Source organism: Mytilus californianus, unplaced genomic scaffold, assembly GCF_021869535.1.
Source record: "Mytilus californianus isolate M0D057914Y unplaced genomic scaffold, xbMytCali1.0.p SCAF_8, whole genome shotgun sequence".
NCBI classification, from domain to species: Eukaryota; Metazoa; Mollusca; class Bivalvia; order Mytilida; family Mytilidae; genus Mytilus; species Mytilus californianus.
Genome location: NW_026262734.1, coordinates 99925934 through 99951309, shown reverse-complemented (window position 1 = coordinate 99951309; position 25376 = coordinate 99925934). Strand labels below are relative to the sequence as shown.

General features: G+C 34.0%; 1 protein-coding gene across 2 annotated transcripts in view; it reads right to left on the bottom strand.

The window, feature by feature from the left end:
• The window catches only part of LOC127712335 (eukaryotic translation initiation factor 4E transporter-like), a 46187-nt gene that overhangs the window by 10141 nt on the left and 10670 nt on the right, over positions 1-25376 (bottom strand). Inside the window, exons 4-23 of one of the 2 annotated variants that reach the window (XM_052218705.1) lie at positions 24566-24696; positions 23716-23857; positions 23021-23204; positions 21022-21055; positions 19850-20077; positions 18736-18914; positions 17779-17929; positions 17249-17479; positions 16317-16436; positions 14092-14435; positions 13408-13521; positions 12234-12606; positions 10475-10578; positions 8938-9086; positions 8214-8319; positions 6643-6742; positions 5757-5983; positions 3806-3950; positions 1369-1731; positions 521-766 (exon numbers count right to left, since the gene is read on the bottom strand). In XM_052218705.1, the coding sequence (XP_052074665.1) occupies positions 521-766; positions 1369-1731; positions 3806-3950; positions 5757-5983; positions 6643-6742; positions 8214-8319; positions 8938-9086; positions 10475-10578; positions 12234-12606; positions 13408-13521; positions 14092-14435; positions 16317-16436; positions 17249-17479; positions 17779-17929; positions 18736-18914; positions 19850-20077; positions 21022-21055; positions 23021-23204; positions 23716-23857; positions 24566-24696 (3671 nt within the window). The remainder of the gene's footprint in view (positions 1-520; positions 767-1368; positions 1732-3805; positions 3951-5756; positions 5984-6642; positions 6743-8213; positions 8320-8937; positions 9087-10474; positions 10579-12233; positions 12607-13407; positions 13522-14091; positions 14436-16316; positions 16437-17248; positions 17480-17778; positions 17930-18735; positions 18915-19849; positions 20078-21021; positions 21056-23020; positions 23205-23715; positions 23858-24565; positions 24697-25376) is intronic. The other variant, XM_052218706.1, reaches the window with a different exon arrangement.

The window sequence follows — 25376 nt, the reverse complement described above, 5'->3', positions numbered from 1 at the left end:
AAAAACAAAAAACAAAAATCACCCCAATATCAGTTTAAAATTGATATAATGACATGACCTTGACCTTTGATACAAATATCAATAAATGTGGTCTTTTGAAACCCATCGTAAATTATCACACGTTAGTTTGGTAATACATTTACATGATTCCAAAATTTTGTTTTGTTTAGGAACAAAAATGATGATGTATATGTAAGACAAGTTGGACTATGTACAAGTACCACAGAGTACAGAAATTGAAAGAAATAAAGCATTGAAATCCCCCCTCCCGTCCCCTCTTGAGCAGAAAAGTACCACTAACATTGTTTATGAGATGGTGCCTGTGGTGACAAAGCATTGAAATCCCCCCTCTTATACAGAAAAGTACCACTAACATTGTGCCTGAGATGGTGCCTGTGGAGACAAGGCATTTAAATCCCCCCTCGTAAGCAGAAAAGTACCACTAACATTGTTTCTGAGATAGTGCCTGTGGATACAAAGCATTGAAATCCCCCCTCTTAAGCAGAAAAGTAGCACTAACATTGTTTCTGAGATGGTGCCTGTGGTGACAAAGCACGGCTCATGGCAACGTTGACTCCCATTGGTAAAGAGTTGGGAATATTAAGTCCCGCCGACGGCAAAGAGCTCCGTGGACTCATTGTAGAAGGTGGATAGATTCCACGAATACCTTGAAGTCTAGGGTCCATCATCCTCTGCTGCTGTTGCTGTGCTTGTATAGCCATCTGATTCAGGTGGTTTATTTGGTTTATCTGATTCAGTGCATTCACTACAATGTTAATATAAACAACAATTAATAATACTGAGCATTCATAATTATTCCTGGGTACATATATTCCTTGATTTCATGGGTAAAGGTTAAACAATGATTAAATTGATCAACAAAATACAAATGTTTCTATAGCTTTGTGTGCAGAATTTCTTAAAACTACAAATTGTTATTTTTCCCCAACCTAGAAAATTAGTGCCAATGAAAATACATGAATATACAATTTCAGCTGGGTTATTTGGTTTGTCTTATAATAAAAATATACATATTTAATGATTAGAAATAACATTCTGAGATCTAGTGAATACATATACGCTCAGCTACAATTCTCATTAAAATATCTCTTTAGCAGCAAATCTCTGATTTTTAGGGAGAAAGATATGTCAAATCAATTAAAGTTAACTAAACCTATATTTAAAGTTCAAGAGAGAAAAATCAGCTAAAAAAGGGTCACCATTGTCAAACTGCAACAATCAAAATCAACCAAAATCGAATAGGCCAATTTTTAAAAACACTTGTCAACTCACCCCCTCTTGTTCAATAGAGACTCTTAATCCATAAAAAAGCACAAAATTTACTCTAAATATATCTGCAGAAATTACCTCTAGCTGTTGCCGGTGAGATACCTCCCTGCATCATCTGTTGTAGAACAAGAGGACTAGGAGTCATATTTACTCCTCCCGGTGGGATAGGCATCCGTCCAGTTATTGGAATGCCCATTGAAAAGTTCTGTGACACCGGTGTCCCAACAATGGGTCTCGTGAGTGGATTAGGAGATAAGTTGATTGGTCTTTGTGGCATGTTAGGTGTTGACGTCTGTAACGTATTCTGTCCCATTATAGCCCTCTGTTGAATACTTGCAGATGATAGTGGAGTATTTAGCTGCTGAGACACAGAGAACTGTCGAATAGGTACCTGGTTTGGTGTCATTACACCTGTTACACTACTAGTACTAACATTCACTGCTGCAAAGAAAAAGAGGAAATGATAGAAAGGAAAATGGAGTAATTTTATATCCATCCCATTCTTCCAATGCACTACAGGTAAATGCCCTACCAATAAAGTATAGGGACCCCTAAAATAAAATATGGCCATGGCCATTTAATGCATGGCCATTAAAATCTATAAAATATATTACCTGCTAGATCAGTTGGCTATATTTGTAATACTATTGAAAGGGCAATTAGATTTCATTAAAGGCTGATTAACTGGAAAAAAACTTCCCCACCGAAACAAAGCACTTGAAGATTAATGAATTGATGGGTGTTTAATGCCACTTTCAGCACTATTATGCTATTTCACGTCAGCTTTCCTTGGTGGAGGAAGCCAGAGTGCCACGAGAGAACCTGAAGAAAGGCTTAGCAGTAATGTAATTTTTGATAGACAACAATTCTGAAATCCAAATTATATCTTTACATTTCACACTACACAATCTTTAAAACATCATCTTAAGGTCAGGTTACAGTAAATGGGCTGCGTCACAATAATAATACAAAGGTTCACCTATTTTGAGAGAATTCAATCAGTAATATTTCAGAAAATAAAAGAGATAAATGCATTATTTTTTCGATTTTCTGTTACAGCTCAACATTGCAAAGTTGTATGCAAAATTTTACCAAAATCTGTGACCAAGCCCATTTACTGTTCCTTGACCTTAAATGACATTTTGTACTATTAGAAATATTTTAAACAGTGACCTATCATTAATGCTACACAATTTCTAAATTGGTCCCCAAAAAATAGGTCAAACTGTTCATTCTTGGTCAAGTCTTGAATGTAGAACACACCGTTGCCAGTATTAGTTTATTTTGAAGAATGTATGTTTATTCAGATAAACCAATTAGAACAAACCTTTGACAATTGGTCTGCCAGAAGTTGGGAACTAGTCAAGATATTAATGTATTAAAACAAACCTTTGACAATTGGTCTGCCAGGAGTTGGGAACTAGTCAAGATATTAATGTATTAAAACAAACCTTTGACAATTGGTCTGCCAGGAGTTGGGAACTAGTCAAGATATCAATGTATTAAAACAAACCTTTGACAATTGGTCTGCCAGGAGTTGGGAACTAGTCAAGATATCAATGTATTAAAACAAACCTTTGACAATTGGTCTGCCTGGAGTTGGGAACTAGTCAAGATATCAATGTATTAAAATAAACCTTTGACAATTGGTCTGCCAGGAGTTGGGAACTAGTCAAGATATCAATGTATTAGAACAAACCTTTGACAATTGGTCCTCCTGGAGTTGGGGACTAGTCAAGATATCAATGTATTAAAACAAACCTTTGACAATTGGTCTGCCTGGAGTTGGGAACTGAACTAGTCAATATATCAATATAATAAAACAAACCTTTGACAATTGGTCTGCCAGGAGTTGGGAACTAGTCAAGATATCAATGTATTAAAATAAACCTTTGACAATTGGTCTGCCTGGAGTTGGGAACTAGTCAAGATATCAATGTTTTAAAACAAACCTTTGACAATTGGTCTGCCTGGAGTTGGGAACTAGTCAAGATATCAATGTATTAAAATAAACCTTTGACAATTGGTCTGCCAGGAGTTGGGAACTAGTCAAGATATCAATGTATTAGAACAAACCTTTGACAGTTGGTCCTCCTGGAGTTAGGGACTAGTCAAGATATCAATGTATTAAAACAAACCTTTGACAATTGGTCTGCCTGGAGTTGGGAACTGAACTAGTCAAGATATCAATATATTAAAACAAACCTTTGACAATTGGTCTGCCAGGAGTTGGGAACTAGTCAAGATATCAATGTATTAAAATAAACCTTTGACAATTGGTCTGCCTAGAGTTGGGAACTAGTCAAGATATCAATTTATTAAAACAAACCTATGACAATTGGTCTGCCTGGAGTTGGGAACTAGTCAAGATGTCAGTGTATTAAAATAAACCTTTGACAATTGGTCTGCCAGGAGTTGGGAACTTGTCAAGATATCAATGTATTAAAACAAACCTTTGACAATTGGTCCTCCTGGAGTTGGGGTCTAGTCAAGATATCAATGTATTAAAACAAACCTTTGACAATTGGTCTGCCTGGAGTTGATAGTTGTGTTGACAACAGTGGTGGTGGCCCACTCATCTGTGGAAGTGGTCCATTGGCTGGCATCATGTTAGACATCATATTTGGCCCAGGACGAGCATTTTTGTTTGCACCTGCTCCCTGTAAGGTAAGATGAAGAATAGTTTAATTTTTCTGTCAGTTTCCAATGTGGATTTTGTGTCAGTATTCATAAAGATATGAATGAGCACAAGAAAACTTATTCAATGCCTTCTTTGCTGTTTGATTGACCATTCTTGGTGTAAAAGATCACATTGTAAAGTAGATTGAAACAAGCATTCTGTAGTCCCCTACCAGTTCAAAAATCATTGTACTGAAACAAAATGCTTACTTGATCAATAACTTGTCATGGTGTAAACTATATAACAAATATCAAATCAATATCTTCAAGCATGACGAAAAAAGTATGGAAAACTGATTACTTGCGCGAATATCCAAGGACCATAACTCTGCACAAAATCATCATACCAGAAACAAAATTCAAACTTGATCTGTAACTTGTCATGGTAAAACTGTATACCAAATATCAAATCAATATCTTTAAGCATGACGAAAAAGTGCAGAAAACAGATTACTTGCACGAATTTTTAAAGTCCAAGGACCATAACTCTGCACAAAATCATCACACCGGAACAAAATTCAAACTTGATCTGTAACTGGTCTTGATTAAACTATATCAAATCCATATCTTAAAGCACAAAGAAAATAAATAGGGAAGTGTCTATGGGACACAGATGATGCCCCCGCTTGCATATAATGTTATAAAGGGACATAACTCAAGAACGGTATTAGTGACGCAACCCAAATTCATATTTGATCAGAGCTTTGTGGTAATAACATTATGTAAACGTTTCATAACATTTGGTTGAGGCAAAGTAAAGTTCGAGAACGGAAATGAAAAATTCAGCAATTTGTCCATTTGTAAAGGGGTATAACTCTAGAACAGTAAAAGTGACACCACCAAAATTCAAACTTGATCTGTGTTTTGTGGTAATAAGCATTGTGTATAAGTTTCATAACATTTGCTTGATGCAAACTAAAGTTAGAGAACGGAATAGAAAAATTCAGCAATTTTTACATTTGTAAAGGGGCATAACTCTAGAACGGTAAAAGTGACCCCACTAAAATTCAAACTTGATCTGTGTTTTCTGGTTATAAGCATTGTGTATAAGATTCATAACATTTGGTTGAGGCAAACTAAAGTTAAAAACGGAAACGAAAAATTTAGCAATTTTCCATTTGTAAAGGGACATAACTCTAGAAAGGTAAAATTGACGCCACCCAATTTCAAACTTGATCCGTGTTTTGTGGTAATAAGCATTGTGTATAAGTTTCATAACATTTGGTTGAGGCAAACTTAAGTTAGAGAACAGAAACCAATTTCGGGACATACAGATGGACAGACGTATGGATGTATAGTCCGTAGAGATGGACAAAGTTACAACTTATTGCCCCCTCCGCTATGGCAGGGGCATAAATAGTGTGGAAAATTGAATTGCCGGACTGACGGATGGACAGACTACAAGTGGACGGAGTGCAAACCTAAAAGACCCCTTTGACTTTGTCGGTAGGGGATTAATAAGAAAGCAGAAAGACACCTTGCTTGATTTACATGGAAAATATCCAAATAATGATTATGAGTCAAATGCATACATGTACATGGACTCCATGTTGTAATAGGTTTAATGTCAGGTGAATTTAAATTTCATGACCTGTGTTTTTGTTATACATCATGTTGATCTTCAATAAAGATCAAATTCACATGAGCAGTCTATCTTTGTGATTTTATCTTGATTCAGAAAATTAGTGAAAATAAATCCATTTATAAATTTTCCACCTTCCAGTACAACTAGAGCTCCTGTAATGAATATCAGACTCCAAAATATGAACATGGAGGTTTTAATTTACCTGTTCAGTGTTTCCTGTACTGGACCCCATGGACCCTGAATATCCAGGAGGAGGCACATGAGTGTTGAACTGTTGCTCTGTCTGAGAATGAGGACCATTCCTCGACTCTTGGTACTTGTTGTTCAGGTGTCTATCAATTTCATTATTTGGACTGTTGTGGTCTTCATCATTTAACGATCCATCAGGTCGTATCAATTGTCTGATTGGTGGAGGTGGTGCTGGTGTTCCTAATAAATGGAGTGAGATCTTGATTAGAGAATGTCAACCCAAATGGTCAAAGATCACTCACTGCATTAAACATAGGGTGTCATGTTAATTGTTTAACTCCTATTTTTGACAAGGCTAATTACATACCAAAATTGCAAATGCATACTTTACTGTAGAACAAGGTTGGAGAAATTTCCACATTAAGACTAAGTTTATCTATTGATTTTTTTTGTCATATTGTATTCTCTTTCAGATGACTAAAAGTATAATTGCTGGAGATAAAACTATTTATTACCATAAAGAGTTGTAATAATGGAAAAGAAATTAAAGAAAATATGTAAACAGGAAGAATACTAAAGTTTTGTTGTCTGCTGGGACATTAAATGCATTCATGCTAATCAGTAACAATTCTATTATCCATTTAAAGATTATACTATAGTTTGAATGCTGATAGGCTAATTGAAGTCAAATATGATAATTGATCAATACTCAATGGTTTCTCAGTTCTATGGATTTAATATGTAGAGGCAGACCAAATTTTTCTAAGCAAGGAAATAAATAGTCCTAACAGAACCAATTATTCAAAAAACAAAATTAACAATCCTATACAAAGCATTGTTTCAAAATATAAAATCTGAAACATCAATAGGATTGCATATACATTTTCCCGTTATCTTACCTTCTCCCATCTCTGGTTTCTGTTTGTCCTTTTCACTTGCTTTGTCTGAATGCATCTTTCTCATCACTGAAGTTGGCGTAAAAGCAACTGAAACTGCAGGCTGAAACAATAATAAAAAATTGTTTTTAATTATGAACCCATCTTCCCTCCTATATTTGCAAAATCTTTATTTGGAGCAGGATAGGTTACGAAGAAAATATGTCTGTATTTTAATGTTAGATATTTTCATTTTTGGTGCGAACTTAACAAATAGATTTAAGAAAGAAAATGTATCCATAGGTTCAGTGATTTGGGAAATATGGGTCAAAACTCTTAATTTGGCATACGATACTAGCCTGTAATTTTGTCTGTCTTATAATTCCATTAATTTAAGATTAGGTTAACGAAATTGATGGACTTCTAGTACAAATGAAATTACAAGAATTGAGGGTATGATTTAATAAATTCACATCATAATGCACATGTGTACTAAATTTCAAATGAACTACCATAAACCTCACTTTTAGCCTGATACCTGACGGACCAAAAAACATAATGCCCTTACTATTGCAGGTAGGGCAAGAAAACAAAAACAAACAAGATAACTTTGATAATACCCACCTTAATCTTATAAGTCATTGTAGTAACCCTGTTTACAAATTATAAGGACATTTTCAGAACACAATTTAGCATAAAAAAATATATATAAAATTTATAAGTTTCAAAATTTGCTTAAAGTAACTAACATTTCTCTCGTATTTAGTGTTCATTTGTTAAAAGTGTGACAAGTGTGAAACTAAATACAGTGAAACCTGTCCAAATTGAACACCCTTGGGACTTGGTGTTTTGTTCAGTTTTCACAGGTGTTCGGATTGTAGAGGTAAACAGAAGTGGGTAGTTTAAAACCATTTTGAAACTGACTGACAACTGGTACCAGGTGACACAACAGCCGACAATCGGTTTATGATGATTTCAATGTTAAAGAAAATAAAATGAAAAATATGAAAAAATGTCCAACCCTGGTATTAATTTAATATTCCCGCAAGTCTACATTGTCGTCTGATTCAATTAAGTTTTCCCCCGTAATTTTACTGTTTAAGTCAGATTCATAATCCCTGTACATGTCATATTCGGATTCCGTCGTTTGTCATCAAAATCGTGTTTCTATTATCTAACACTCAGGTCCTTCGAAATGTTGAACCTCAGATATTTATGTTGAAATAATCGGATAATGGAACATCATCATCCGGGTCTTCAGACTCATTTGCATTCAATGGGGTTTCTAAAGAGTTACGAATTACGAAAACATTGAGCATGGTGTATTGTTTTGATTGCTATTGATCCATTTTGACAGGTAAACGTTCAATACACATTCACTTACGAGACTTCAAAAAGTGTTCTGAATTCAGTATCAGCAGGGTTTGGTTTGTTCAGGTTGAATTAACATTAATAGGGAAATTTCATAGGACTTTGGAAATTGTTCAGTTTAAAGTGAAATTCGGTTTAATCAGGGTTCAGTTTTCTCAGGATTCACTGTATGAAATTTCAAAATTAGTTCATAGAATGTCAGAGTTGTCCAAGACTTGACTTACCTTTGGTTGATTATTAACAATAACTGGATTGTTAGACATAGGCATTGACATCATACTTGGCGACTTTGATGAATTTGGTGTTGCTGTAGGGTTTGGCGACTTGGCCCTAGAAATATTTGTATTGTATATTATTAGAACTTCTTTTTGCAAAATCAACTATTATTTTTATTTTCATTTAATACAAGTTATATCTTTCATTACTGTTTTTATAGGAAGAACAAGATGTATATTTTCCTGTGAATTGATAAAATTAAACCAGCATAATCGAATATTTTGACAGTAGAAGTTGAAAAAATTAAAGTATGTTTTTTTCTTGTATCAAACATTGACAAGAACAAAATATTGAATAAAAATTTGCTATAAGACACAAGCTTGGTTCAATTTTGTCCCAATAAAAAAAAGGTTTCCCTGATACATTATTGTCTTGCAAGACATAAATATGACCTCATGTCCTCAGTATGCATGCTTAGTTATAGTACTTAGCCACTATTGTCACTGTAATTTGGAAAAAAAAAATTGAGAAGAAATAAAATCCTAGTTCTATAGAACCAACTTTCAAACATGCAAGTATAAAATTAAAAAAAAGCCCATTTAGAAATACTTAAACTCAAATTAAAATGCGATTGGTGGTAAATTTACATGTAATTCTGTTCAGATAGTTGTTAACCAGCTACTGCAACCTTTATCAATGTTCTTTTGAAATAAAAAATACTATTAGAAATACCTCTCTTGTTGTTTCTTCATAAATCTTTCTTTTTGATCTTCTAATTGTTTCTTAAGTAAAGCTGTCTGCATTATGGCTTGTGTATGAGCTATTAATTCTTGGGGACTTGGTCCACGGTGGACAACAGGTGGCCTTATTGAAGCAGTCGACTGAAAATGTATGGTTAGATATGTAAAATAATGCACTTGTTAAGCTTTCTTGAAATAACAAAATCAGACATTTTAAGCTTTTATTTGATCAACAGAACCAATATGACATTTAACAACTCTATTACAGGTTTTTATCATTGTTGAAGGCCGTACATTTGCCTATAATTGCTTTCATCCACTTCATTTGATCTTTGGTGGATAGTTGTCTCATTTGCAATCATACCACATCTCCTTATTTTTATATCTATTAATTATTTAACTTTAAAATAATTAGTAATGGAGTAACAAGTCTGTATATATTTAAAATATTTGGATTTCTTTCTGTGACAAGTGAGTACTTGCTTGAACATCTATCATTGTCTATGTACTGTGGATTCATTTATTTTCATGGGTGCAAATTTTTGATTAAGGAAAAATTGTATTTTTGTGGATTTTGATTTTGTGGTTTTCCAAAAGTTTGCAAACAACAAGCCTATAGAAATTTTGTACTTTGTTGAACATTTAAATTTGTTGTTCATCTGTCATCCCATGATATCCACGAAAATTAGGTATACCACGAATAATAATAAATGCACAGTATTAGTCTTGTTAAGAGTGGTTTACTTCATGTATGGAAATACTAAAACACCAAGGAGGTTCTTATAGACATGGAAATACTAAAACACCAAGGAGGTTCTTATAGACATGGAAATGCTAAAACACCAAGGAGGTTCTTATAGACATGGAAATGCTAAAACACCAAGGAGGTTCTTATAGACATGGAAATGCTAAAACACCAAGGAGGTTCTTATAGACATGGAAATGCTAAAACACCAAGGAGGTTCTTATAGACATGGAAATGCTAAAACACCAAGGAGGTTCTTATAGACATGGAAATGCTAAAACACCAAGGAGGTTCTTATAGACATGGAAATGCTAAAACACCAAGGAGGTTCTTATAGACATGGAAATGCTAAAACACCAAGGAGGTTCTTATAGACATGGAAATGCTAAAACACCAAGGAGGTTCTTATAGACATGGAAATGCTAAAACACCAAGGAGGTTCTTATAAGACATGGAAACTGCTGGATCATTTATGTACTTGTTTACTTTCATAGTTTTCTTAGACTGATTGATTGACTGGTGTAAAACACTATTGTGCTTTTTCGTGGAGGAATCCAGAGTGCCCAGAAAACCACCAACCTTCAATAAGAAAACTGACAATCCTAGTCAATTAAAATTGGCGCCGATCACACCTGCTACGTGAGGGATTCAAACTAACAACCTGTGTTGACAGGCTTGTGATACAGCAGTTTGACTTCTTAGACCACTTGGCTAACGAGGCCCCCAGGTTTTCTTATACATGACATTGGGTCGTGTGTTTGTCAACTGTAAAGGATTTACTTACCGACATAGAGACTGCTGGAACATTGATGGGTGATGTACTTGTCAACTGCGATGGATGGATCGGTGATGGTGCATTGAGATGCATTGGTGGTTGCTGACTGAACACTAAAATCACAAAGCATAAAAATAATAAACAACCATTTTTAGATATTTTCTTAACAATATATAGTAAAATTAATTGAACAGTTTATGAATTACTTAAAAATGTAAGACTAACCATTGAAGATATATTAACCAAATGTTTTAACTTCATAGTTATTTACTTCATGGTAGCTGACTGATATTCATCTGTATCTCTTTTATTTTGGGAAAGTTTTGATCTCTTCAGCATTGCAGAATTTGAAATTTGACAACCTACACATAAATATTTTTTGCAGTAATCTGCATTCAATATGTCACATTTCTGCATTGGTCGATAAAAAACAAGAGTGCACACGCTGAAATTTCTCGCCTTCTTTACTAACCATTGATTTTATGTTGATAGTCCTAAATATAAAGCTTTACTACAAGTAACACATAAACTTAACATGATCCAAGAAAATGAGGTCAAGGTCAGATAAACCAAACGAGAAATACATGTACACCTTACAATCATTCAATAAACCAAACATACTTGACCTATTGCTTATATTTTCTAAGAAACAGTCTTAACCAAGAAAACTTAACATTGACCAATGAACCATGAAAATGAGGTCAAGGTCAGATGAACCATGCCAGACAGACATGTACACCTTACAATCAATTTATGCATTAAATATAGTTGACCTATTGCTTATATTTTCTAAGAAACAGTCTCAACCAAGAAAACTGAACATTGACCAATGAACCATGAAAATAAGGTCAAGGTCAGATGAACCATGCCAGACAGACATGTACACCTTACAATCATTTTATGCATTAAATATAGTTGACCTAATGCTCATAGTATCTAAGAAACAAACTTAACCATGAAAACTTAATATTGACCAATGAACCATGAAAATGAGGTCAAGGTCATATGATACCTCCCAGACAGACATATACACCTTACAATCCGCTGCCGGATCACTATCCCTATGTCGAGCTTTCTGCGACAAAAGTCGCAGGCTGGACAAAAACAAATCATTAAATAAAATTGTGTGTTACTGAAGAGAAAGAACCATAACTATGGAGTTGCTGAATTTGTTAACCTGTTCCAAAAATCACTAACCATGCAGAATTCTGAGATTTCCAGCTGTCATTCATATTTTCTGATTTTTAAAGCTTTCCAATTCAATTGACACATCATCTTTGAATTTAAATACCATTAAGGGCTGTTCCAGAAATAAATACATGGGGGAAGGGGTCAGAAGTCACTTTTAATTATACCCTGCCATACATAAAATTTATTAGAATATTTCCTATAATTGGTCTTTCCAAAATAACCACCACTTATCATATTAAAATAAAAATGCCCTCCAAATATGCAATTGACATATTTGAAGTAAAGCCACCTAATTAAAATCGGAACTTTCTGCTCCTTCAGATTTGTTCTATGCAGCTTGTAAGATCTAAGACCTTCAATAACCGTACAAATTTTTGACAGTAAAAAACCCAAAAATTTCCGAAAGATATCTTCAGATATTACACATCTGCAACAAACAAGTCTAACAGAGTATAGTAAAAGATCTTATCTAAATCATATTGACAATAATGTGAAGTTCACTGTTATAAACTCTACGTGTTCTAAATCTATATTCCTCCATCTATTTTACATAAAATTAAACAACTTTCCAACTTACTGATTGGTGAAGGTACACGAGGTGAAGATGTTGGCTGTGGCATGAAGTTTGGAATGACTTGTGGTGTCGGTGATGGAGCTCTAGGTGTGGACGTGTTCTGTATGATATTCATCATGGTTGGAGCCTGTGGCTGTTGAGGGACAGTCTGAGGCGGAGGGGTTGGGGAGGCTGATTTTGTAATGATGGTTGGGTTCTGTTTGATATAGTTTGCCAATGATTCGGGCAAGGTTGTTCGTAAGCCACCTGGTGTCTGCTGACCTAAAGGTGTTGGCTGGGCAAGAGGCGTGGATTGTTTTGTCATGTAGCTCATCTTCATTTGAGCCAGAGCCTGCTGTCTTATCAGGTTCTGTTGTTCCTTGTTACGAAGTAAAGCCTGAAAAGAAACCATAGTACTGTAATAAAATCTTGTTAACTACGAAGTAAAGCCTGAAAAGAAACCATAGTACTGTAATAAAATCTTGTTAACTACGAAGTAAAGCCTGAAAAGAAACCATAGTACTGTAATAAAATCTTGTTAACTAACAGATGATGGTTGTCCTTGTGATGCAATTGAACTCCAATGAAACACATTAAAATTTGGACACAGGTGAACACATTTTAGTTTCAAATATGTTAAAGGGGACTTAAAAAAATAGACTTATATTGAACTGTCTACTCCAAAATCATATATACATTTAATCGAATAAATAAATTTTACACTTACATGCATGCATCTTCATTTTTCAAATGATTCATATATACCTCAGGCCAATGCCAGCCTGTGTATATCATTTAGAAGCCATATCCTGTGACTTGAAGAATGTTTTTTTCTCTCTCAAATAACTTGTGTGAAAAATTTTCAATTTACAGGCAATTTGACATGACCTTTGCCTATGACCTTGCAGAAAGTCTACCTACTATATTTGGTATCACCTAGTTCTGTATTTATCCTTAGGCTCCTCTATATATAGTTCTTAGTCTAAAATGTACATGAATGTCCCCCATTAGTGAACAGCAAATTGGTAGTTATGTAATAATGTTTAGTCAGTACCTAATAAACATAGTGTCAACAAATTGTGTGACTCCAAATAAGATTTTCTATAAATCTATTCAATCTGAAAAATAAAGCTGTCAAGAATAAGATTGGAAATCTCAAATACACTCCTTCCTGTTATGGTAAAAAATATGAGCTAACCTGCAAGAATTCATTTTGTGCAATTTGAGCTTGCGTCTGTTGACTGTTTGGAGTCTGAGGTCTAGCCTGCATCATCTGTTGTGGTGGGGAAGGAACTCTGGTCTCCTGTCGAGTCTGAAATAATAACAATCTGGATTGTAACAAATGCAGATTGTAAAAGTACTTTAACTTGTTGGGTATCAGTTTAAGTGCCATTCTAAGAAAAATTGTATGGAGGAAAACAGTATTTTATATAATATAAACTAGAACTGTGAGTAAACTCTCAAAAGGATACCCTCTGCCATGCAATACTTTAAGTATATTGAAATAAGTTAATTTGATTATCTCCCCTTCCACATTTTACAAAGATTATATCCGTTATGCTCATCCTCAGGTAGTGTTCATGTGTTAAGTTTCAATATCTGTCTAAAGAGTTACGCTTACAAGACATATGACAAACAAGGTGATTCTTCTAAAACATATAAAGTAAAACCAAAGAACAATATATCATAAGTTTTATCTAGTGGAGATAAATTCTCCTGTAAAATCACACTTCTTTAAATTTGAATACAGTTTTATTTAGTTTTTATAAATTCTGTTTCAGTGAGACATAGTAAAATGAATATCTTTGTTGTGAGGAAAATAATATTGAGACATATATTACAATATTTGGATTTCAAACGTTACAATATAACAGAAACTTACAGGAATTTTAGGAGATTCTACAGCTGCCGCTGCCCCAGCTTGCATCAGACTCAGTAACTTATTAAATGCCGTCAAATCTCCTTCATCCTCACTGGATCGTCTGGAAGAATGTTGAGACGAGGGCTGCTGATGTTGCTGATGTTGCTGGTGTTGGTGATGTTGAATCACAGTAGGAGGAGTCATTCTTACACCAGGAGGGGTCATTCTGTTCTGTCTTTCAATCTTGTGATGATTCATTGCCAGGGGATGGGGGATTGGCTGCTGTGGATAGTTATGTCCAGGTGTAGTCGTTGGCTTCATATCAGCTTCCAATTCCTGTACAGTCTTGATACTGTATGGTACATCTGAAAACACAATAAATGTTGTCAAAATTTCTCTTTTTCAATGTATAATTAAAAGATATCAAAGGTTATAACAGGATTAGAGCTATTTTCCTAATGCTTGTAGTTTAAAGGTTTGGCTTGCTTACTTGCTTTGTTTGTATGATTGTTTGCTCAAGCATTATAACTAAGATTGACATCTGCAATGAATAGATAGGCGAGGCTTCAGCTTGTATACATTATATTTAAATGTAATTGAGTATAATGTATACAAGCTGAAGCCCCGCCTATCCAAATCCAAGCCAAACCCTTTAAACAACAAGCATTAGGAAAACAGCTCTAAATTTCTGTGGAACATCCTTAACTTGATTTGTTGTTATTGTCATCCAGGTCTATCAATGGTGGATTCATTATTATTGGTGGGATATCAATTTCTGTGGATTTCATGTGTATGGTAAAACCACAAAGTTAAACGTACAATGAAGTACAAATTTGCTGTAGGCTTTGTATGCATACATGTACTTCTGTAAATGTAATACTTGTCATAACTAGATGTGTCGTAACGACACGAAAGACCCCGCTCACAAAAAAACTTGAGGCTTGAAGCAATTTTTAAGAGTGGAAATTTTGTTCAAAGCCTGTAAATCTGGCAAAAATCAGTGGAGCAGAACCAAACACAAACTCAATCTGTAACTATTCATAGATGACTCGCATACTAAAAATCAGCTCAATATGTGAAGGAGTTTAGAAAAAAAGTCTGTATAACTGTTATTTTCCTGAAATTTTCAAAGTCAAAGCCTGTAATTTTCGGCAAAAATCAGCAGAGCGGGACCAAACGTGAACTTGATCTGTAACTCATCATAGTAAACTCACATACTAAAAATCAGCACAATAAGTGAAGGCGTTTAAAAAAAAAGGGCTGTATAAATATTTGTTGCGGAATGACAGATAAGGGTAACACTATATGCCCCCTACCTAAGTCGCGGGAACCATAAAAATTTCTTTCAATTGTATAATTAAAAGGTATCAAAACTTGTTGTCTTGCTAAGCATACCTCCACTAACAATTCAAAGTATTTAGAAAAAAGGAAGTATGTGTCCAACAAACAAGAAAAGCACACACACACACATTTTAATTCATCACTGTTGAGGTGCTGACCAAATATGGAGTCATTCTGTTTAAGCACTATTGGAGAAAAATATGAAGAAAATTTTGATGGATAGATGCACAGAAGGACGGATGAAAGGATGGACAAACAAACAAATGAACAATATAGCCCCCCTTAGAAGAAAGTTGTGTATATTTTCTGTGTAACATCCTTATGTAAATTATCCAATGTAAAAAAAGTGGCCTATTTTTATTGATGGAGGTAGCCAGAGAAAACTATCGACCTTTATTAGGAAAAACTGGTAGTCCATGTTACTAAAGATCGAAGTCCAAAGCACCTTGCCATGAGCAGGGGTATGTACTCAACTTTAGTGTAGACAGATTAGTGATCATTGCAGTCAAACAACTAAGATCACTTGGCTACTGAGGCCCCATGTATAGATGTATATAATTTGATAACAAGAATGTGTCCATAGTACACGGATGCCCCACTCGCACTATCATTTTCTATGTTCAGTGGACCGTGAAATTGGGGTCAAAACTCTTAATTTGTCATTAAAATTAGAAAGATCATATAATAGGGAACAAGTGTGCTAATTTTCAAGTTGATTGGACTTCAACTTCATCAAAAACTACCTTGACCAAAAACTTAAACCTGAAGCGGGACAGACGGACGGACGGAAAAACGAACGGATGCACAAACCAGAAAACAATCGTAGGTGGGGCATAAAAAACTTCAACATGGAGTTTTACCACTAGAAAACTGAGGCAGTTGTGTTGTAAAAGATGGAGACTTACTTCTGGGAGACGACACAGCAGGACTGTTATTACCACTACTCGAAGCTGTGGAATCCTTCCTTCCAAACAATAAAGCCTTAAGCTGGGCCTCAACATCCTGCACACTGTAGTTACTGCTGTCTGTAAACAACAAAACACTTTTATGAAAAGATTTTGATCGAATTATGCTTATACCAACATTTCAGGATTTCCCTGTTTAATAAATAGAATTAGCACTCAAAGGATATGTCAGTTAATTACTTTTTTCAGTCTAATGCCAGGTTTCAATTCTAAGTATATGTTAACATGGAAATCATGATAAATTTATTTTAACTACTACTCAATCAAAACTTTTTTTCGTTAATGGCTGCTTTTATGTTTAAACTGTAAACATAGATTCCAGATTTAAATGCAACGACTTTTCATGCAGGGGTTAAATTCATGAATCAATGACTAATTTGCACTTTTAATATTTAAATATTTTTTACTTTTACAAACATTTCATGTGTTTGATGGACCTTTCCTTTCAGGATTTTTCTATCCAGTATAGGAAAGTATGCAAACTTCAACCAGGTTCATTACCTATGTTGCATATTTTGTTTAAGTTAAATAATTAAGTCCCATCATTTCTTGAACAATCACATCTACAGTCCATATAACCTTAGAGGGATTTGCTATCGAGGAGTCACCGTTTGTTATAGTGCATGTTCAAAATAAGCACAAAGCAGTTGCTTGGTGGGTACGAAGCGTTTACTGGATTTATTTCAAAAACCTTTTTTTACAACATATTTTTGCGATTGTTTGACATATTATTGGCCTTTACTGCCCAAGCAGCATGAAAAGTTTAATAGAAGTGATATGTATTGAACTGCATTCTCCCAACTCTTCGTGTTAACTTGCAAAGAACCATTTCTGGTTGACTGGGGCAAAAGCTCATCATTTTAACTACTTACTGCTATCATTACGCTTGTGATGTGATGATGATCCAGAATTCTGGAATATACTGTTCAACATTGGAGCTATAATGTTTTTCTGTGAGACAGACATGTCCATACTTATACACTGTGGTTTGTCAGAGAATGTGCTGTTGCCTGGTGTCATGAACACAGACTTATCGTACATTGAATTAATTGTGTTAGGTGGTGGTGATGGAACAATAGGACTTTTGGTTCCACTTAGTAGTTCTGAAAATACATTTAAAAGAGACTTACAATACAAATTTCTTACTCAAATTGATTCCAAAATTTTGGAAATCTAAAAAAAAAATTAAGGCCATTTCATGAAAACTTTTTGAATAAATTTTTAATAAAACATTAAAATTTAATAAATACACAGTAATACAGTGAATTTCCTTCCATGAACCAGCAGTACACCTATAAAAAATTTTGAACATCAAAAATTAAATATCACTGGAATTTTCTCAATTTTCAAAATAAATCACAAACTTATTATAAAATTAATATTTGTCTAAAAATAAACTGACCATTGAGATATCCAAAGTCTTCATTGATTGATGATCTGCGACTGTTCTCTCGGCTATTACCCATACTGCCTCCACCATGATGGGAAGAGAACCAGCGACTGAACCGACTCTGGAATCCAGTCTGTACTTCAGCAGTGGGACTACCCCCTTCCTACAAAGTCAATATGTACTATTGTAATACTACAATCAAAATAAAATATTATCAAATGTAAAAAACACAGAATTTAATATCAGGAGACAAAGCGGTTTATAAGCATGATTAGCCATGTTCCTTTACAAAAAAATCATGTCAATATTTATTAGATGCTTAGACCTGACAAACCAGCATAAAATGTTGATGAATTTGACCCATTTGTATGGACTTTCAACAATCTAAATTACAGGGGTTCTTTGCACAAAAAAACTTGTGACAAAAAAAGATCTTAAGTTATACTGAAATGCTTATGACTAACAAGTTCTTTTTCTCTAAGAGCTGTTTTCCTAATGCTTGTAGTTTAAAGGTTTGGTTGGCTTGCTTGCTTTGTTTGTATGAATGTTTGCTCAATCATTGTAATTTAGATTGACATCTGCAATCTATAGATAGGTTTTTTTTTTCCTTTTCCAATATCACTTTTGCAGGATAAGATACAAGGTAAAGCTACTCTTTTCCTTGAACATGACCTACCCAATTAGAATAATTTTAATACTTACATGAGCAACTCGACAGGTGCCACATGTGGAGCAGAATTTGATTACCCTTCTAGAGCACCTGAGATCACCAACTGTTTTGGTGAGGGTTCCTGTTGCCCAGGTCTTTGGTTTTCTATGTTGTGTTTTGTGTGCTGTAGTTTGTCTCTTGGTTGTTTTTTGTGGTTGTTTTTTTGGCATGGCAAGTTCAGTTTGGTTTGATGTTCAAATAGTGATTAATTATTAAGGAATCAGAGCTACATGTTTGATAGTTGATACCAGAATACATACATTTAAGCCTGGGAGATTTTCTATCTTGAAGAACTCATTGAAGTCAAACAAGTTTGTTGCCTGCGGTGATGGGACATGTAGACTGCCAGAGTTATTTGATTCCTCAGGTGAACTTGACTCGTTTGTCTCCAGACTTCCATTTCTTTCCTTCACATCGGCTACTTTCACTTCTGAACTTTCTGTAAAACAAAACAACACCTAAATTGTGCTTTTATAAGACAAAAAGATGAGAACTTAATGATTCATCAGACAAAAAGAACAGCACTTTCTTTTATTATTTTTTCTGCATCAAAGATTCATAGATTAGTCCTACATTAATTTTTATTATGATTGACTTTTTGGCTTTTTATGCCACTTTCAGCACTAATGGCTTTATTGAGGCGGTCAGTTTAAATTGGTTGAAGAAGCCTGAGGGCACAGAGAGAACCGACTATCTTCAGCAGAAAACTGACAATCCTAGTCAATTAAGATAAGAGTTAAATGCACCTGCCATGTGCTATTCTATTATAAAGCTGACCTTTTAAGAGCAGTAGTCTATCAATAGTCCATCATTACAAATATGCAAAAAATGCACTTTACAGAGCTTAGCAACACAATTAATGGTTTATGGTAATCAACAGGTATTTCTTCTTATTTCTACCGCTGCATGAAACAGGTCTTTCCGAGATCATATACAAAATTGTAAATGTCACTCTGTCTACTGCTGCTGTTCAAAGAATGGTCATAATATACCCTGAGCACTCCATTTTTCCAAAATTACTTTAACTTACTTCAATGATATTGTACATTGCATAAATGTTCTCCTTTCATACTTAACAACTATCACTAAATGCAACTAATCACAGGACTTTTACTTGTCATTAGCAACATGAAAAGTGCAATAATTGGAGCAGAAAGCGTTTATTTTTTAACACCTGAGTCCATCCCCTAGTTTTAGCGGAGTTTGCATTTCTCAATTTTTCGACTACTGTGTAATATTTTGTGGAATGTTTTTTTCTTAAATTGCCATGGTGTTGTCTTGTCCTTCTTCAACATGGTCTTTTCTTCTTGCCCCCTTGGTACCATATTTTTTTTTCAAAAAAATTCTGCATTATTAAAAACAAAGTTTCCTTACTATTTGATTCATCCTGTTGAGCCTCCTCGTGATATTCCTCATCAAATCCAGTATCCATGTTGTTATCTTCTTCTTCATCGTCCTTGCCCTTCACAATTTCCTCTTTGACCTCTCTGGGGCCTTCAAATCCATGAAGTTCTATGCGATCATTTTGACTGGTGGGCCCCTCCGAGAACCATTCTGGTTCCTCTTCTTCACGGTGACGGTAGGAATCGTGTCTGTTACGACCTACAATTGACAGAAATCGCTTAAATTAGTTATGATACTAGCCAAATTTCATGATCTGGACATGGTTAATTACATTACTTAAGAAGTACCTGCGTTTCAAACTGAAAGACTGACTAAAACCATTATACAAAAAACAGAATTAAATAAATGTGGATAGTGTCCACATGTGGACACAGATGATGCCCCCGCTTGCATATCATATAGTTATAAAGGGACATAACTAAAGAACGGTAAAATTGACGCTACCCAAATTTGAACTTGATCTGAGTTTTGTGGTAATAAGCATTGTGTGTAAGTCTCATAACATTTGGTTGAGGCAAACTTTAGAGAACAGAAACTAAAAATTCAGCAATTTTTCTATTTGTAAACACGCATAACTCTAGAACAGTTGTGTATAAGTTTTATAGCATTTGGTTGAGACAAACTAAAGTTAGAGAACGGAAATGATAAATTCAGCAATTTTTCCATTTGTAAAGGGGCATAACTCTAGAACGGTAAAAGTGACGCCACCAAAATTCGTACTTAATCTGTATTATGTAGTAATAAGCAATGTGTATAAGTTTCATTACATTTGGTTGAGGCAAACTAAAGTTAGAGAACGGAAACAATATTTGTACTTGATCTTAGTTTTGTGGTAATGAATATTGTGTATAGGTTTCATAATGTTTGGTTGGGGCAAACTTAAGTTACAGAATGGAAACTAAAAATTTTGCAATCTTTCGATTTATAAAGGGGCATAACTCAATAATGGTTAAAGTGACACTACCCAAATTCAACTTGATCTGTGTTTTATCAGTGGAAGTCAAAATTAAACATTGCATTGTATAAAGCATTGATTGTAGTTGATTCAACTATACCCTACTAACTTGTTATCTAAAATTAACACTAAATATAATATCAAATAAATAAAAAAATAATCAACAAATTTCTTCTATCATACTAACCATTGTCTCTGCTGAAATGCCGACTGAAGTCCCTCTGAAAAATGATAAAAAAAATCATCTTAAAATATAAATGAGATAGTTGGTTTCTTAGGTAAACAACAGGTTGACTGTCCAATCATATCAAATCAAATCGTGAGATTTAGTCATTTTGGAAGAATGAACTTTGTACCAGCAAAATTACAAAAATTTTAAAGTTTTTCCATAATACCTTATACATGTAGCAGGTAACTTTCGCATGGTGTTGATTTTTGAGAATTTTAGCCAATAAACAAACAAAAATATGTTCGGTACTTTGTAATTGTTGAGGGCTGTCGATTTGGGTGCCTTTAAGTTCTTATAGCAGTGTTTCTTTCACTTGACTTTTATGAAGATAAAGTTTGATTTGTCCCCATACTACAGTGCACTAATTTAACATAGAGTCAAATTTGTTTGTCAAATATGTTCTTACAATAACATACTTTATTAGTACATCAAGTCCTGTAATTTTTGTTAACTAATTAGCCAAAACAATTATAAGTGTTTTGTACACTAACCAGTGACAAACACCTAGGTAATCCTAAGATCAATTGTTTACACAACAACAAGATATTTAATGAATCAGATGTCAAACAGGTATTACTCAATCTCTATCAATCAATCATATAAAAGCTGTTCCAGATTAAATGCATGGGGGCACTTTTAACAAGAGTGCACACGCTGAAATGTCTCACCTGTTTTACTGACCAATAATTTTATGTTGATAGTCCTAAATACAGTCAGAGATATCTCTATAGGGTTATTACAGAAAATAACTTGTGTGTGTTATTACAGATACTTTCATGAGTTGTCTACTCTTTATTCCTTAAATTTTCTAAATCTGCAATAACATATGTTTGTTATTTGGAAAATAAATCAAAAATATTTTAATTTATAATATAAAATTAGCTGTAATAACATAGCTTAGTTATTAAAGGAATGTAACCTATTATATGAGACACTTGGGAATTACTGGGAAGCTTGCGCAGAACCTCATTACATGCTCTGGTCATTATTTCTTACAATAAATTAAAATACATTGTAATTAAGCATGATGTATGTCTGAGAAAATGCTTTGGAGTGATATAGAGAATCTGTGATAACACCCTTAAGTTATTACAGGCATATTTTTTCTGTAATAACATATAGGTGTACTATGCAAAATTGGCAAACTATGAACTGTTATATCTTTCTATAGTTAAGTATACATAAAGACAATAGTAATATCAATAGAACTTGTATGTATTTTAACCAAACTAGTGATGTATATTGTCCCTTTGAAACATGCAACATACATATGTTATCACAGTTCTTTGATTTTTTACACCAAATATAGTAGACCTATTGCTTATAGCATCTGAGATATGGACTTTACCACGAAAACTTAACCTTGTTCACTGATCCATGAAATGAGGTCGAGACTCGAGGTCAATTGAAAACTGTCTGACAGGCATGAGGACCTTGCAAGGTACGCACATACCAAATATAGTTATCCTGTTACTCATAATAAGAGAGAAATTAAAATTACAAAAAATCTTAACTTTTTTTTCAAGTAGTCACTGAACCATGAAAATGAGGTCAATGACAATGGACATATGACAGACGGAAACTTCATATCATAAGGCATCTATATACAAAGTATGAAGCATCCAGGTCTTCTACCTTCTGAAATATTAAGCTTTTAACAAGTTAGATAACGCCAACGCCGAATCACTATCCCTATGTCGAGCTTTCTGCAACAGAAGTCACAGGCTCGACAAAAACTGAAAACAGAACACCAAGAACTGAGGGAAAATTTCACAAAACCAAAACTGCAGTAAATTGTTTCCCCCTTATGACATGCTGCTTTCTCTGTTAAAAAGATATGCTAGAAAATCTTGTGTGTAGCACACATTTGAGTGTAAAATACACTTTGAAAACATTACTCTGTAATGTCATTGTTACCAACAACATTTTTATACAATATTGTAAAAACAAACTTTACCCTGTCATCATACTCCCTTCTATAGCCTCGATTGTCTCCTCTGTTATCATATCTCCTATCTCTGTCATCAAATCTATCACGGATGGCCCTATAGTCACGTTCACGTTCTCTCTGAGGTTCACGTTCTCTTTCTCCTCTATCTCGATCTATTTGTATTCTACCACTACCAATACGTCTCACATTTCTGTAAAAAAAGACACGTAATTGTCCACATTGTCTTTTATCTTTGGTCTTTAATTGATAATTGCAGCATAGTCAATTATACATGTATACAACATCTCATTATTTCTATAGAAATTTTATGTATTTATGATAGGACTTTTTGTAAAATATTCAGATCCATCACTGTCTACTAATTATCTATCCTTTACCTAAAATAATTTAGAACATCAAATGTTGAACAAATAGATCTTTTGCATTGTTAAGATATAATGTTGTTTTAAGAAGTGCATGTTTGGAAGTGTACAGGGATATCAATTTTAGAAAAATTGAAAAGATTATAGATAGAATTTTTTTTACCATAAACCACTTGCCAGAGAACATATCTGTTCAATCCAGCATTTACTAACAAACAAGGAAAATAGCAAAGCAACCAGAATATGGAAATAGTTCTGGACACAACATAAAGAATTTATGAACAATTTTGAACAGTGGTTTATCATTATTCTTATTTTCTTTGTTCCATTATTATGTACCTGTTGTCGTCCTTATAATCTGCAGGACAACTAACTTGTCTTGTCATCATAGGAGCTGTCACATGACATCCTGTCCCAAAACTCCTCCTCTGGGGACTCAGAACTATACCATCTTTTTCTTCTTTGAGTCTTTCTTTGGGATCTGTCATAATTAAGAATGAAATACATAATGTTGCCTTGTGGTCATAAAAATTATCACTCTCAAGACTCAAAATTCATCCAATAAAAATACTGGATTTGGTGTTTCGAGCACAAACTCTGTACTCTTTGAGTACTGAATAAAGTTTGAAGACCAAATGGCCTGGTCTTTATGTACATCCAAATGTAGAATCTTCACCAATGATTACATTCTATTTATATGATTAACTTGTAATACCATCATGGTTCCTAAAGTACATTTCAAGTAGTAAGTATCTTTACATTCAGGTACATCATTTACCAAAGAAGATTTTCAGTGCCAATGATAATCATGATAATGCTAGAAATAACGGTCACTTAATCCACTCCTCTGCTTTTTTTCGGTCATTAAGCCTTTTTGTTAACATTTGTAGAAAAGAAAAGAACATGATTTTAAATGATTAAAGTTATTGGAAATAGAGTAAACCTAATATTTAATATTAAATCTCTCAACTGAATAACATACACTGCATAACTCATTTCAGCCTCAGTTTCATAACATTAAACTGATTTATTTGAAAATTTGTGTCAGCCATTAGGTAATAAAATGTTGAGCAGAAACACCAACAGGTATTTTAATAGATAGACAAGTATCGGATTTATTCAAAATAGGGAATCTACTTTTTACATATCAATTCAACTTTTTACAAAGTGTCATAAAAATCTTCCTTACCTGATGGTCTTCTTTTGTTTAAATAGTCCGCTTTCTTTTCTTTGTCTCCTAAGTTCAGAGGAGACAACCTGTCTCCAACACCACTATCGAAAGATCGAAACCATTTCTCTGGATCCCATAAACCCTCTGTGCTGAAAACACAAAAAAAATCATTTACAGATTAAAAAATAAATGATGCCCCCGCTTGTAAGTATACTGCAAATTCTGCAATATTTTAATATACAAAGGGACATAACTCAAGAACAATGAAAGTGACGCCACCCAAATTCAATTTGATTTGTGTTTGGTGGTAATAAGCATTGTGTATAAGTTTCACATCAGTTGGTTGAGGCAAACTGAAAGAGAGCGGAAACAGCAAATTTAGCTATTTTTCCATTTATAAAGGGACATAACTCTAGAGCAGTGCAAGTGACACCACCAAAATTCAAACTTGATCTGAGTTTGGTAGCCATTAGCATTATGTTTAAGTTTAATACATTTCATTGAGGCAACATAAAGTTAGATTGCCGTAACTTCAAATTTTCCATTTTTTCCATTTATAATTAAGGAACATAACTTGAGACAGTGAAAGTGACGCTACCCAAATTAAAAAAAAAAGTAAAATAGCAAAAATACCGAACATTAAGGAAAATTCATAACAGAAAGTCCTTTAAATAAAAAGCTCAAACACATCAAACAAATGGAAAACAACTGTCATATTCCTGACTTGATCGATCTGTGTTTGGTGGTAATTAGCATTGTGTAGAAGTTTCATAACATTTGGTTAGGGCAAACTACAGTTAAAGAATGGAAACTAATTTTGGAAAGAACA